Source organism: Semicossyphus pulcher, unplaced genomic scaffold (genome assembly GCF_022749685.1).
Source record: "Semicossyphus pulcher isolate SPU_LCO1_2020_fin unplaced genomic scaffold, fSemPul1.0.p SCAF_10, whole genome shotgun sequence".
Classification (NCBI taxonomy): domain Eukaryota; kingdom Metazoa; phylum Chordata; class Actinopteri; order Labriformes; family Labridae; genus Semicossyphus; species Semicossyphus pulcher.
Genome location: NW_027211604.1, coordinates 28,874,595 through 28,888,981, shown reverse-complemented (window position 1 = coordinate 28,888,981; position 14,387 = coordinate 28,874,595). Strand labels below are relative to the sequence as shown.

At 40.3% G+C, this 14,387-nt stretch overlaps 1 protein-coding gene across 1 annotated transcript; it reads left to right on the top strand.

The window, feature by feature from the left end:
* The first annotated feature begins 1,253 nt into the window (after window positions 1-1,253).
* On the top strand, window positions 1,254-14,106 carry vps26bl (vacuolar protein sorting 26 homolog B, like). Its single transcript, XM_069672894.1, has 6 exons — window positions 1,254-1,599; window positions 4,266-4,422; window positions 6,457-6,621; window positions 6,748-6,923; window positions 7,018-7,160; window positions 9,820-14,106. The coding sequence occupies exons 1-6, from the start codon at window positions 1,377-1,379 to the stop codon at window positions 9,952-9,954; spliced, it is 999 nt and encodes a 332-aa protein (XP_069528995.1). The 5' UTR covers window positions 1,254-1,376; the 3' UTR covers window positions 9,955-14,106.
* The last annotated feature ends 281 nt before the right edge of the window (window positions 14,107-14,387 follow it).

Below are 14,387 nucleotides of genomic sequence, written 5' to 3'. Positions count from 1 at the left end.
GAGACTGACGACCTTTCACACTCACACCTACAGGCAATTTAGAGTCACCAATGAACCTAGCGAGCATGTCTTTGGACTGTGGCAGGAAGCCAGAGTACCCAGAGGAAACCAACGCATGCACGGAGAGAAAATGCAACTCCACACAGAAAGGCCCCATATGTCTGAACCAGGGTTCAAACTAGAACCTTCTAGCTGTGAAGCCCTCTTTAGGGACATCCAAATTTAACTAGAACTTGGAAAATTAAAGTTACAAAAAACTTTTGGTTTCATTTTTATTCTAAAAAACTCAGAATAATCTCAAACACACTGATGTCCTTATTCTGAGTTCAGGATAAAAAGCACTTTGAAATGTATGATCCAAGTGATCCTTAGATTTTTAAACCGAAGGGGAGGGTTGTACAAAGTGAACAAAGAATCAAACAGGACAAACATAACTTCTTTAACTCTGTTAAAAATGGCAGAAGATTGAGAGTTGTCAGGACAAACATTTAACTACTTATTTTCTAAATGTGGATCATTTAGATTTCTACGTCCAAAACAACTTGTATCCTTATTTTCACAGAATATATAACTTTTGACATTGCTTAAAAAATCAACAAGCCAAAAACACTGGTGATAACAACCACCATCAACTATCCACATAATGTCAACATAACATTGGATCAATAGGGAGGCCTAAGATATCCTAAAAAATTAGGTTACCAGCCACACTAGCATACTTGCTTATCTTGTATTGCTAAATATTATTTTTGAAGTTATTCTTAACTTGTTTGAATTGAATTGTAAGGGAAAAGGTTAGGCTATTTGATATATTTTATATTTTAACAGCCAACCAACTTACTCGGTGTTTAAAACCCTCACGTGGTAAATAGGCCAGTGGAGTTATTAAGCAGGTGAGGAAAAACAGGTAATATCAGATCCTGATACCATCGCAGCAAATTATATCTTCATGACCTGACGCGTAAGCGTACCTGAAAGACTGAACTCCGGGCAGCAGCACTTTGGTTAAGGCAGGGTTTGTTGCTTCTTCCGCCTGTTGATACTGCGCCATAAAAGTGCAGACATGTCGTAATAATATAGGTTACCAGAGTTTAAAATAGTCACCTTAAACCTTATATTCTTTTATACATTGAGATGTGAGAGTATAATTTATATTAAAAGGTTAAAATAAAGACGAAACACTTGTTTGATAAACACAGGCTTTCCTTCACATGACTGTTGACGCATGCGCAGTCGACCGGTTGTAACTCGAAGTATTCAATAATCTGGGAAGCTGTTTGCACTGTGGACATCTGAGAGGAAAACGAGCACAAACTCCTGTAAACAGTTTAATTAAACATCAGAATTCATCGACAGAGGTTCACTGACGAGCAGCGATGAGCTTCTTTGGTTTCGGACAGAGTGCGGAGATCGACATAGTCCTGAATGACGCCGAGACGAGAAAGAAAGCTGAGCACAAAACCGAAGACGGCAGGAAGGACAAGTATTTTCTCTTCTACGACGGAGAAACGGTGTCCGGGAAAGTCAACGTGACGTTAAAGTACCCGGGGAAGAGGCTCGAGCACAACGGCATCAAGATCGAGTTTATCGGGCAGATAGGTGAGCGGCTGAAGGGCCTGAGTCAAAGTGTGACAGGAGGTGTTGCTTAGCTAGCTAAACTGTACCAGTGTAGTGTAAACACTCACACTGTGTAGTTCATTAAATATATCTTAATAAGTAAGGTGTGTCCCACTTTAACCTCACACAGCAGGGTACGGTCGTGTCGTAACAAGTGTCAGAAGTATCAGAACTGTCAGTTAGAAGTGTCAGGTCTCGTGACAGATGTGGGTGCAAGCGAATGTCACCTGACACATCAGCCATTGGCTAACACGCTCCGTGACCTTTAACCCTTGTGTTTTTCATTTCTTTTAAAGCTGTTCTGTCAGATTATAAATGTGTCTTTCATACCAGGGTTACTATAGCTAACTAGAACTAAGACTGAAATAAAAATAAAAAATACAATTTAAAAAAAAAAACTAAATAAAAACTACAGTGGACAATGCAACACAACAAAAATTAAATAGAATTGCAGGTAAAATCAGCATAGTTTCCCCCTCGATTCACACTGTGGTTGCTATACCACTTTTTCCTGCTCTGTTTGACTTCTCGAGAGACACTGGCCTGATAAAAAAGTCTAATGAAAATTTGAATTAATTAATTTATTGTATTTAACCTTTATTTAACCAGGACAAAGAAAAAAAATCTCCAGTGTCCTGGCCAAGACAGGCAGCAGCACATTAACAAAGTTTCAGACAAACAATAAGCAGCCGTACATACAAACATAACACAGAATACATGACTATAATACAATCAAAGACATGAAATAACAAGTGAAACCAATCAAATTTTGTCTAAAACAACCACAATCATAAATCTAGCAGAACATCTACAGCCAGATGTGTCTGCCTCCAAGTTATTCAAGAGCACCTTAAAAGCATCCAATGAGACCAGTTCCTTTAGTTCCAGGTCTTTGTAGGGATCAGCAACTTAAACTTAAACGCCTTTTTACCCAGTTCAGTTCTGACCTTTGGGACAGACAGTAAGAACAGGTCCTGGGAGGAAGATTGTAAGCTCATGCACTCTTCAGTCTGTAGTTTAGAAGGTACGAGGGAAGCATACCTAAGATAGACTACGCCAGTGTTTTAGTCTACATGTGGACAAGGCAGACCATTCAACACGTGCATACAGAAACAATGATGAGGGAGGGCTTTAAAATTGGTAATGAACCTCAGTGCTCCATGATTAGCAGTGTCCAGAGCATATAAGCTTTGGGAAGAGGCATGCATCACCATCGTCCAGCACAGACATTAAAGTGGCAGCAGCCACCAAAAAAGTCAAAGTTGCCTACTCTAACATTTAACTTCCCATGAAATCAAAATAGATGCTTAAGTTTTATTTTAAAAAGCACTGATTGGCACAGACATGCCATATTTCTGGACCAACAATGATTAAATAGTAATTATGAAGGTATTCTATTTTTCTTTGTGGCAATTTTGCTTTTCATCGATGTTAAAGCCAAAGAGAGACAGGAAAGATGGGGGAGAAAGAGAGAGGAGATGACATGAGTCGTAATCAAACCCAGGCTGCTGTGACAAAGACTTTGTATTTGCTGTACCCCATGAGTTACCAAGGCTCCCCTCCCTTTTGTGTGTATACTTAAACACATTTTAAAGTTTGTGATTTCCTTAGAAATAATAGAAATTACTCCTCCTGCAATTGGGCGACTTGGGCGAATAATAATGTTGCATCCAATTGAACACTTACATCCCTCCCCCAAGTCACACAGGACCTCAAGCTAGCTACATGTGTGTGTTAGATCCAAAGATCTCACCTGTTCAGTCCAATAAGAATTGATTGTCACACGAAGTTCTCTCTTAGCCAATAGACATTAAATTGTTGAAAAAACTCTTTTGTCACTGCATGGTCATGTCGACCTTAAAACAAAGGTTACCAGTTTGGGGCGCTGGTTTAGCTCTGTGGGCAGAGCAGGAGCCCCATATACAGAGGCTACAGCTCTAAACGCAGCGGCCGCAGGTTCGACTCCTGCCCTCGGCCCTTTGCCGCTGTCATCCCCCACTCTCTTCTCCCCATATTTCCTGTCTCTCTTCAGCTGCCCTATGAATAAAGGCAAACATTTCCAAAAAAATAATCTTAAATAAAAAATAAAACAATGGTGACCTGTTTTAACGTCTACAAAAGTTTAGTCTGATTTAGAAAAGATCACCCTCAAGGAGGCCAGCTGCAGCTTTTTAGCACCCTCTCAAAAGATTGTGTTGCATTTTGATTTCAGGTTTAGTGGTTTAAAATGCAGTCTATCTATCAGCCTATTTAAGCTGAGTTTGCAGCCGCGGTTCCTCATATTTTGGCCTTAAAGCATTAATTCATTTTTACATTTTTCATCACCCCTCCCTTCCCCTTTTTTTTGTGACCCACATTTGTCTCCAAATAAAGAAGAAGTACTTAAGATCAGGGGAAGAATGGCACTTAAATAAGGCCTTGTTAAAAAGACACTGCACAAGTATTAATGTTGTGTACACAAAGGCTGCCTTATGTCAGAGTGTTGAGAGCTGCAGTGGATGAACAACGAGGTCCCTGTCTCTAGATGATGAACAGTTTTCTCCTGTCATCAGCAGATAAAACTCTCGACTGTTTGCAGCTGTCACTATTGATGTCTTTAACTGCTCCAGTGTATCTAGCTGATGCTATGTTTAATCTGTCGTTTCCAGAGCTGTACTACGACAGAGGAAACCACCATGAGTTTGTGTCTCTGGTCAAAGACTTGGCTCGGCCCGGAGAGCTCACGCAGTCACAGACGTTTGACTTTGAGTTCACACATGTTGAGAAACCCTACGAGGCTTACACGGGACAGAACGTCAAGTTACGGTAAGATCTACTGTTCACTCTCTGCATAGTGCACATTTAGTATCTGCAATGAATATTTTCTCACATTAATATTACACTTTTATGGGGCGCTGGTTTGGCTCGGTTGGTAGAGCAGGCGCCCCATGTATAGAGGCTACAGTCCTCGTCGCACTGATCGCAGGTTCGACTCCCGGTCTGCCGATCCATTTGGTGCATGTCATCCCCCACTCTCTGCTCCCCACATTTCCTGTCTGTCTTCAGCTATCCTATGAATAAAGGCAAAAAAAGCCAAAAAAAAAATCTTTAAAAAAAATATATATATATTACACTTTTATTTAATAGCTTATACTAGTTTAAAGCAACATTCTCATTATAAGCAAATGGTTTTCAGTGATGTTACTAGGTACGCGTCCTGCATCTCTGACGCATTAAAATCTAAAAGGACACAGTAAACTCAGTATCCACGCGTCCCAGTGATGCGCCTCATCTTTTCCATACAGAACGGTACATTGTGAACTACAAACTCGCAGTTAAAATCACAGTAATCAGCAAAAGAAACCTTGCTATCAGAGCACCGCCGTTTCAACCGTCTGCGCATCTGACCAGCGCAGAGGGCTGACATCCTGTGTGCACAGTCTCGAGCAAAAGAGAGAGAGCATCTGTGGCCGAGCGACATAGACAGGAAATGAAGAGAGCGATTGCTGTTAATAAATAGATAAATAAGACATTATTTTCTGATTGTTTCACAGCGGTAACACTCAAACTAACACGTCTTCATCTCCCTACAACCCCGCAGGAAGGTACAGGATTTAGTTTTTACAGGCCGATTGTGTCTGTCTGCTCCGCCCTCCGTCACAACTGAATACAGCAACAACACAGCGGACTATTCTCATTCACAGAACACCAAATGAAGACTTTTTCTGAAGTCCCTTTAACGTCTCATAAAGATGCAAACGCCTGATCAAATGCCTGTTGCAGACAGACAGAGAGCAGAGCAGAGAGACAGCCTTGTTTTCATGTTGATGAACAATTTTTTTCCCCCAGGACTTCTATTTTTGTTGCCTTGGTATCGAAACAGGTATCAAGTATCATGTATTTTTATTCGTATTGGATCAAAGTTTGAAACTTTTCGGATTTTGAATTCTATCCTTTAATTTCAGATACATTTTGAACATACGTAAATATATCCCTTAACTATAACTATATCATACCATACCAACATCAAACAGGAGTTTAACACCACAAACTAACAAAAACTAAACTCAATTCCATTCAGTTTCCCAGGGGCCCACTCGAATCACTAATTGTGAGTTCCGGGGACTCACTACATTGAAAACCAATCAGCATCACTGGTTTTACCCAAGCAAATCTTAAATAGGGGAATTATGGTAGTTTTAAACCTGGGCCCATGTTTTGGGGTCAAAGTGACTTATATAATGAAAGTATGCTCGCTTTAAGTTCTTGTTTCCTCCACTCAGGCTCAGGCTATTCTAAGTGTGCAGAAAGGATCCCTACAGAAATAGACCTTTTTGGTAAAGAGGAAGATGCTTGTTTTTTAAACCAGAAACAGCTGTCACGTTGCTCCTTTCAAAGGTGACCAGCATGAGGAGGAGGTGCCAGGCTGTCGTGGCTGCGTATGGTTCTTCCAACTACTTCTGAGGCTCCTTATTTTGTTCAAAAAATAAAACATAAAATTACCAATATGTCTTGTTTGTTTCTTGTTACTGATAGAGTTGAATCATCCAATCTCCCAAACAACACAAAACAATAGAGTCCATACCAACAGGAGAATAGTCTAAACTGTTTTTCAATGGGAGTGAAAGTTGGCACATTTTCTTTGGGACCTCAACCACTTCTCAGATGTGCTCATCATCACACAAATGTATCCTTACAAATGGGACATTGTTAGAAAGGGAAATGAACAAGCTTTCCAATGACACCAGATTCAATGCTTATGATAAAATGACAACTGAGATATAATCAACCAAACACCATATTCCAAACTGTTTTTGACAAGTTGTTTTTGTTTCATGTGATGTTTTTTGTTTCTTCCAGCTACTTCCTGCGGGCAACAGTCAGCCGGAGACTGAACGACATCAGCAAAGAGCTGGACATCGTTGTTCACACACTCAGCACCTACCCTGAACTCAACTCCTCCATCAAGATGGAAGTGGGCATTGAGGACTGTCTACACATCGAGTTTGAGTACAACAAGTCCAAGTAGGATTTCCTTTTACAATAATCCACTTTTCTTTTTTATCAGAACTTTACCTGTTTCTGTCATAAAAGAACAGAGGCTGGCAGAACGAGTGTTAGCTTTTTACAGATCTCACTCTTCCCCTGCAGGTATCACCTAAAAGACGTGATTGTAGGAAAGATTTACTTCCTGCTGGTGAGGATTAAAATCAGACACATGGAGATCGACATCATAAAGAGGGAGACGACAGGCACAGGTCCAAACGTCTACCACGAGAACGACACCATAGCAAAGTACGAGATCATGGACGGAGCACCAGTCAGAGGTAAAGATAGTGAAGTTTAAACGGTCTTCAGCATGTAAACAGCTGGATTATTGTTGTTACTAACACTAAATCACCATGACTTGTTATTCTGCAGGAGAGTCGATCCCCATCCGGCTGTTTCTGGCCGGCTATGAGATGACGCCCACCATGAGGGACGTAAACAAGAAGTTCTCGGTGCGGTACTACCTCAACCTGGTCCTCATCGACGAGGAGGAAAGACGCTACTTCAAACAGCAGGTACGCATGCAGCACAGTGTCTTCATGTAGATTTGTGGCCCTTTTTATACACAGATTCAGAAACAATGCCTCAAAGAAGCCACGCAATTACTCCAGCTTCTCTTTTTTGCCTTAACCAATCAACGGCTGCATTTTGCTGCCCCAGTTGATGGTTCTTAGATAGCTTGGCGGTGTAAGAAACAGGGAACTTTTTCCATCCTGCCAGCACCCCATTTTTCTCAGGCATTAATTCAGCTCTGGTACTCTCTCTGCTGTTGCATTAACAACTGAAAAACACTGCTCCTCCATTCAGCCGTCATACCTTCTATACAGAACGTGGAGGTAGAAAAAGTCTCCAACAGTCCCTCGTGAACAGGCTGTGTATAAGGGGTTTGTTTGTCTATTGACTTCCACACGCTGCTTAATCGTTACTTCTTTCTCATTCAGCTTTAAACTTCACAGTGTGATAGACCTATCTGAATATTAAAAGGACATTCTACAAGGGCTGCACGATATATATCGTTTTACCATCCAAATTCCGATGTGCGCATGTGCAGTAGTCACATCGCAGGAAGTGTGAAACGCAAACTTGCCAGTTTCTAGTCTTTGTGACTAATCTACAGGAAAGTCCATTTGAAATGACATTAGTACAGTTTTTCACCAGAGCACAGAGTGAACTGACCGCTGTGCTGCAGAGCCTGTGTGTCACCTGCCTGTAAACTGTAAACAAGCAGTTGTCGGCAGGATGATACGGGGAGATGCTCAGCTACTCAAGGCCACTTTTCAGTGCGTGTCACTTGTCTCGGTACTGGTTAATGCTGTGGCCACATAAGCGGACCGTTGCCGGAGCAGAGTGTTTACTTTTAGCGGCTACTCCTGCAGCACACACTCGCCATGAGGTTGTGTGTGTCAACAGGAAGTAGGATACGGATAGCTTTTGTTTCTTAAAGTAACCGTCACTGAGCTGATTAAACATGCATTCGAACACCATTAGAACACTGCAGCCCACAAGTCTATTTGTATTTATTTATATTATAAGAAACTAATGCTGCTTCTATTCTCTCTCTGCTTTTTCATGTGGGTGTCAGAGTCTCTGAACCAAGTGTGGTAAAAATCGAAGGCAGGTTTTGTTTTGTTAGAAGAAAAAAAGACTCAAAAGTCCCAAATAATAAAGTATGATTGGTCATTTTTTACATGTATATGAACACATAGAGACTTTATCTGGTAGAATTTCCTGTCATTTTTTTATATAGCAACAAATATCACAGAACAAAATGCCATGTCACTTTTTTCCATTTCATGCAGACCTACATTCTGCTAATTTTACACGTGAGGGAAGGAGCCGTTCCCGTCAGTCAAATTACATTTTGGTGTTTAATACAGAGCTTCAACAATCCAGTGCTTACATCAACCTATGAATGTATCATTATCAGTTATCCATAAGCACCACCTCTCAGACAGACATTAAAACATTTGCAGCAGAGTAATTTTTTCCTTCTTAAAGACACTTGGCCTTCGTGGAAGGATTTTACTCAGCTGGTGTGCTAAAGTTAGGGGCAGCTTCCAGCCTGCCGCACTGTTGCTCCTGCATCGCAGCGTTGAGATTATACTACCAAATCACGAGTCCTCCTATGGTCTGAAAAGGTATTCTAAGAATCGTTGAATTTTAGGGGGCAATCCTGATATATATCCAAATGTACTAAGGTTGTCAAAATGTTTCAGTACTTTGATACTTTTTGATTCCATGTGTTTTAAAACGGTACAAACTCCATTATTTTAACGTTTGATAGTACTGAAGCTTTAAAAAAAAAAAAACAGATCTACAGTCAGATTTTCAACCCAAAGCTGCCGCGAGCAAAAGAGAGAGAGCGAGCGCCGTTAATATGAATAAAGCAGTGAAACAAAATAAGACATTTTCTGATTGTTTCACAGCAGTTACGCTCCGAACAACAAACCAACACGCCCACACCTCCGTGCAACCCCGCAGGAAAGTACAGGGTTTAGTTTTTACAGGCAGAAGTCGTGGTTCATCATGCCAACTCTCTTATACACAGACTGTTCTCATTCACAGAACGGCAGATGAAGACGTTTTGTGAATTCCTTTTCACGTCTCATAATGATGCAAAAGTTATGTTGGCGTCTGTTGCAGACAGACAGACAGACAGAGAGCAGAGCAGAGAGACAGCGCTGTCACCTGTCTCTACGTTTTCATTTAGTCCTGACAGGCGGACTGTGAGCTGTGAGCTGAACAGCACTTCACAATGATTGACAGAAATGTCCCAAACAGCAGAGTTAGAAGAAATGAGAGAGCACATATAAAAGCAGATTCTCTAGAGACAACTAAACACTTCTTATGTTGATAATTGAGAGGGTAGACTATATTTTAATATGGATCTAAACAATATCAAATAATATCAAATTACTTTTTTGCAAAATCCTGCTCATTAAGCCTTTCATTACTATTAAAAGTATCGTAAAAGTATCGTATTGAAGTCGTGACAACCCTAAAATAAATCAACAGCTCTAAATGATGTAGTTTTGTCTCTATTATTCAGGCAGCAGGATGTCTTATTTTGGTTCATTTTCATATCAACATTTTGACCCTCAGGGTGCACAGTTGCCAGCAGTGAAGGCTTGCACAGTCCCTTTCTTGTTCCTCATTAGTCTTGTATTGTTGCAGGAGATCACCCTGTGGAGGAAAGGCGACATAGTGAGGAAGAGTATGTCTCACCAAGCCGCCATCGCCTCCCAGCGCTTCGAAGGCTCGTCCAATCCAGAGAGGACGCAGCCCCAGAACAGTGAAGACGACAGCTAAAGCCCCGCCCACGCTTCACCTCCCCGTAGTGAGAAATTATCAGCAAGTTCTGAATGTGAATATTATTTTGTTTGCATCGAGATAGAGTGAGCTGCAGTGTTTTCCAGGATGTGTGTGTGCGTGTGTGAGTCAGAGAGGCTGTGTGTGTGTGTGCTAAGGGAACAAACAGTCAGACCCAGACTACAGTTGACCCAGCTGGGTGGAGTTTTCCACATTGAGACTGTCTGCCCTTGTAAGTGCTCACCTTTTGGCATTTATTGTACAGTTAAATGTGGCAAACTCCACCCGTTAGATGCACTTGAATATAATTTGCAAATGCAGTTCTACCAATATCATGAATTCACACTTGTGTGCATGAATGTGTGTGTGCTGCTGTGTGTGACAGACAGACACCTTGGGGGTTTTGATAACTTTTGCTTCAGACTGCTTACTTAGCAGAGGGCCATGCTGAAACTGTAGTCCTACAGTAGGTTTCTAAAAAAAGATTTTACACATAGACTGTATATGGGAAGTGGACGTGACACTCTGCCATCACACGTTGGTTTGCGGACTATGCGTTGTGGCATTTTGGCTGCTGCCATCTTGGTTTTTGGAGCCAGAAGAGACCATGTTTGGTTGAGCGGGTAGAGAGGAGTTAGAATCGGGGGACGATGCCGACGGTGTGTTCTGTCCACGAAACACACAAAAGCTGTAATAACATATACATGCCTGAAACATGGTAGTAACCGCCTCGAATGTCTCCATGTCTGTTGTTTACATCCCGCACATACAGTAGTTGCATACAGCCTGAGCTCTCTCGTGTGCCCGTATGTGAACAATTACGTTTATGACGCAAGCAAAAGCAAGAATGTCTCCAGCCTGAGATAAAGATCGACTCCTTTTTGCAACCAGTAAGTCGCCCCCTGCTGGCCATTAAGGCACTTCAGTATGGCTTTACTTTTCAGCCTTGGTGGTTACGTCTACTTCTTATATCCAGTCTCCGATCATACAGTACATATCTGTTTGTCTCCCAACAATAATTGATCTAACTTTGCTGCAGAGAAACGGCTCCTTTCATTTGAAAATGTGTTGATTTTTAAAATCTTTTAGGTAATTAACAGAAGTATAAGACTTGCTTAAAAATGCTGTAAATGAAAACATTTTCACATTTGTATTAAACAATGCTTAAAATATTTTCATACATTCCATCAGAAACAGGCATGTCTGTAGAGTATTTATTTTTAAGAGAAATTCCATTTTTAACCAGCATTTACATGTTGGTAGCGTCAGCTGGTCGTGGCTCGGTGTCTGACGGTGCCACTGCTGCTAAAACAAACGTGGCACTTCTTCTTCCATCATCGTTCCACCTGTCACAGTTTGAAGCCCTGCTTTCTTATTTGCACTATGATCTAATTCTGCTTTTTCTCAGTGCTGTTCATGAACTCTCTGGACTCACAGCAGGGTTCAGGAGAAGAGAAATAACCAGACTACTCTGCCAGGGCTTCACTTGATATCTAACATAGACAGTATTACACCTGTATTTAGGGAAAATACAAACATGGGGCTCTTCTCATTTCTCTATTTGGTGCCTCCCTTGTGTTCTCTCGATCGATTACCAGGTCTTTAAAGTCAGCCCAGTTTCTTGAGGATTTTTCAATTCTTTTAGTGCGTTTTGAGGAGCAAGCAGAGAGAAGAGAGGAAGCCTGGCGGAGGAGCTACGAGTGAGGATGGACAGGTGTATCCATTGCAGAAGTATTTACGTTTAAAAGAGGTGTCATGTACAGCTGGAATACACCAACAATAAGCAGATACAAACTCATAATACGGCTGTTCAACATTCTAAGGTCTGCTATTTCTGTGTAGCAGATCGTTGCTATGCTAAGTACACTGCTTTGATCACAGACCCTGGAGGACTAACTCTGATCATATCAATCCGCATAAAAGAAATTCTGCTAAATTCGAAGTCGGCTTGTTTGACATGGGGCTCCACGTCGGGCAGGCATCACCCTGTCAGGGACCCACTGTTCTATAAAGTACATCAGCACTGGGACTTTTCACCCTGTGTATCACTCCTCCTCACCCAGGTGTTCTGAGTACAGTTAATTAATTACAGCACACAGTTAATAAACTAATACAAAATAATCTGTAGTTGTACATCACTGTTTACTGGAGGGGACAAAATATCGATACAGCAATATATCGTTGCTCTGACTCGTGCAAAACAGATTTCCCTGCAATTTTGACTCACCCTGTGTATATGTATAGTATATCTGCACTATTGTTTGGTCTCCTTCTGCTGTAGTTCACCCGCTCACTGTTTGTTAAAAACACAGTGAGCGCAGCTGTGCCACAAATCATATTTAATAGACATTGCTTTCCTAGCCTCCTCTGTTCGCTCCTCAGGTGTGAGGAAAGGAATCAAGGATGTACAAACTGAGAAATGAGCAGGGCCTGAAGTTGTTCGTCTTGATCAGCTGTTAGGACTGACTTCCTGTTTGGCCAGTTAGCTTTGTGCCTAAAGGATTAATTGCCAAAATGTGTGAGTGCAATATAGAGAACAATTGCAACAGTGTAAAGCTCCCCCTACAGTCACTTTTAATGAAGTTAAAATAATGAGTTGATTGTAAAAAGTAGTGTCAAATAATTGTGAAAAATGAATGTATAATAAAGTGTACTCAGTCCAGGTGAGAACTTCAATAAGATTCAGAACATTAGCATATTTTTAAAATACATATAATCAGGTTTTAGTGGTTTCTGACCAGGCAGAGTCAATAACTGATTGTCATGTTGAAATTATGTTTCCTTCTCGAAAAAATATATTTCCCTCTTCTTATAAGAGAGAGCACACGTGAGTACAAAGTGTGCAGCACTGAATCTGCAGCCCAGCTCTCAGCCTGTTTTCTCTTTCTCGCTCCAGCTGCAACTTTTTGCTTAACAAGCTCACGCTGTGCAACTTTCCAAACTCTTATCACTGTGTATCATATTAAAGTTTTACACATTTTTATATTTTGTACTTGGCAGATTGTGAGCTTCATTTTTAATGTGCTGTTTTTGTGCTGAAGCATCGTGTCCAAACTGCTGAAATAAAGGAAACAGCTGATTAACAAATATTGATGTAAAACAAGACACTTTGATTTCACTTCATGTAGCTTAGTTTAACAGGTCTAACGGAGTACAATAAAGAAAAGAAAAAAATCTGATATTGCCAGAATAAAGTGGTAAATTTGGGCCATGGTTTGCCTGTACGTTATATTTAATATCATAAGAGCAGCCGGCAGCCAGCGCTAAAATGACCACAAAGATAAGTCATTTTCAAATAAAATCACTTATCAGAGTCCTGATAGTTATGACAGTGTGGAACTGATGAGCCAAAAGACTTCTGATATTCTATATATGAATAGCAGAAAATTACGTCTTTAATGTCTTTAATCTCATATTATTACGACTTTTCTTCTCGTATTCTGAAACAACTTTAGTCTCGTAAAATTACGACTTTAATCTCATAATGTAACCACTTTTCTTTTCATATTATTACGATTTTTTTTTCTGTGATATCATGACTTCTTTTACAACTTTATTTTTGTAAAATTGCAACTTTATTCTCGTAATCTCAATTTCTCTGGCTTTACCAATTCTTTGGTAAAGCCAGTCTTTTTCCCCACATTATTTTTATTGTTCAGAAAAGTGTACACAAAAAGCTGTGACACATATAACAAAATGCACCCGAAACTACTGTAATTTTTACAGTAAACTTATAAAGACGATGATGAAAAAATGTATTTTAAAATAACCTTTTATCAAAAAGAAATCCCTAAAATAATGATCATACTTGTTCAGAATATAACCTGCTTTATTTTACTCCTTTATTCTGGCAGTCAGTGTTGAGGAAAAAAAGGTCCCCACTTTGGAGCACAAACAGTACATGTTGTTTTTCATGTTGTTTTTATGTGTCTGAGATGATTTAAATCTGTGCCCCCTGGCGCACACAGTAGCTGAACTAACCCGTGTGTAGGCTAATAGAGAGTAAGGTGAGCTGATAATAGGAAAGAATAATGAAATGTACAGTGTAAATGCAACCCTATTCCTCTTTGTTTATGTAAATGTCATATTTTAATGTTGATTTTAATCATTTTATATTCCAGTTTTACTTTGAATTAAAAGGGAGTAACTGAACATCTCGTCGTTTGTTCTCATTAAGTGTGCTCTGTTGACACTTCACTTCCTGAGTAACACATCCAATGTTTCTGTCACTAGTAAACAGCAATTCACAGCAAACTGAAACACACACAAAGACTGTCACGTTATGTTTTATGAACGTGAGCTTCCCCACTCGAAGAGTTAAATGCATGTACCTGAAGGATTTTAACAGGTTTCCATCCAATGAACAAACAGCTGCAACTTTTTTTCCCCCTGGCAGTTAAACAAGGTGCAAATAGTAGTAAACTGTAATAATC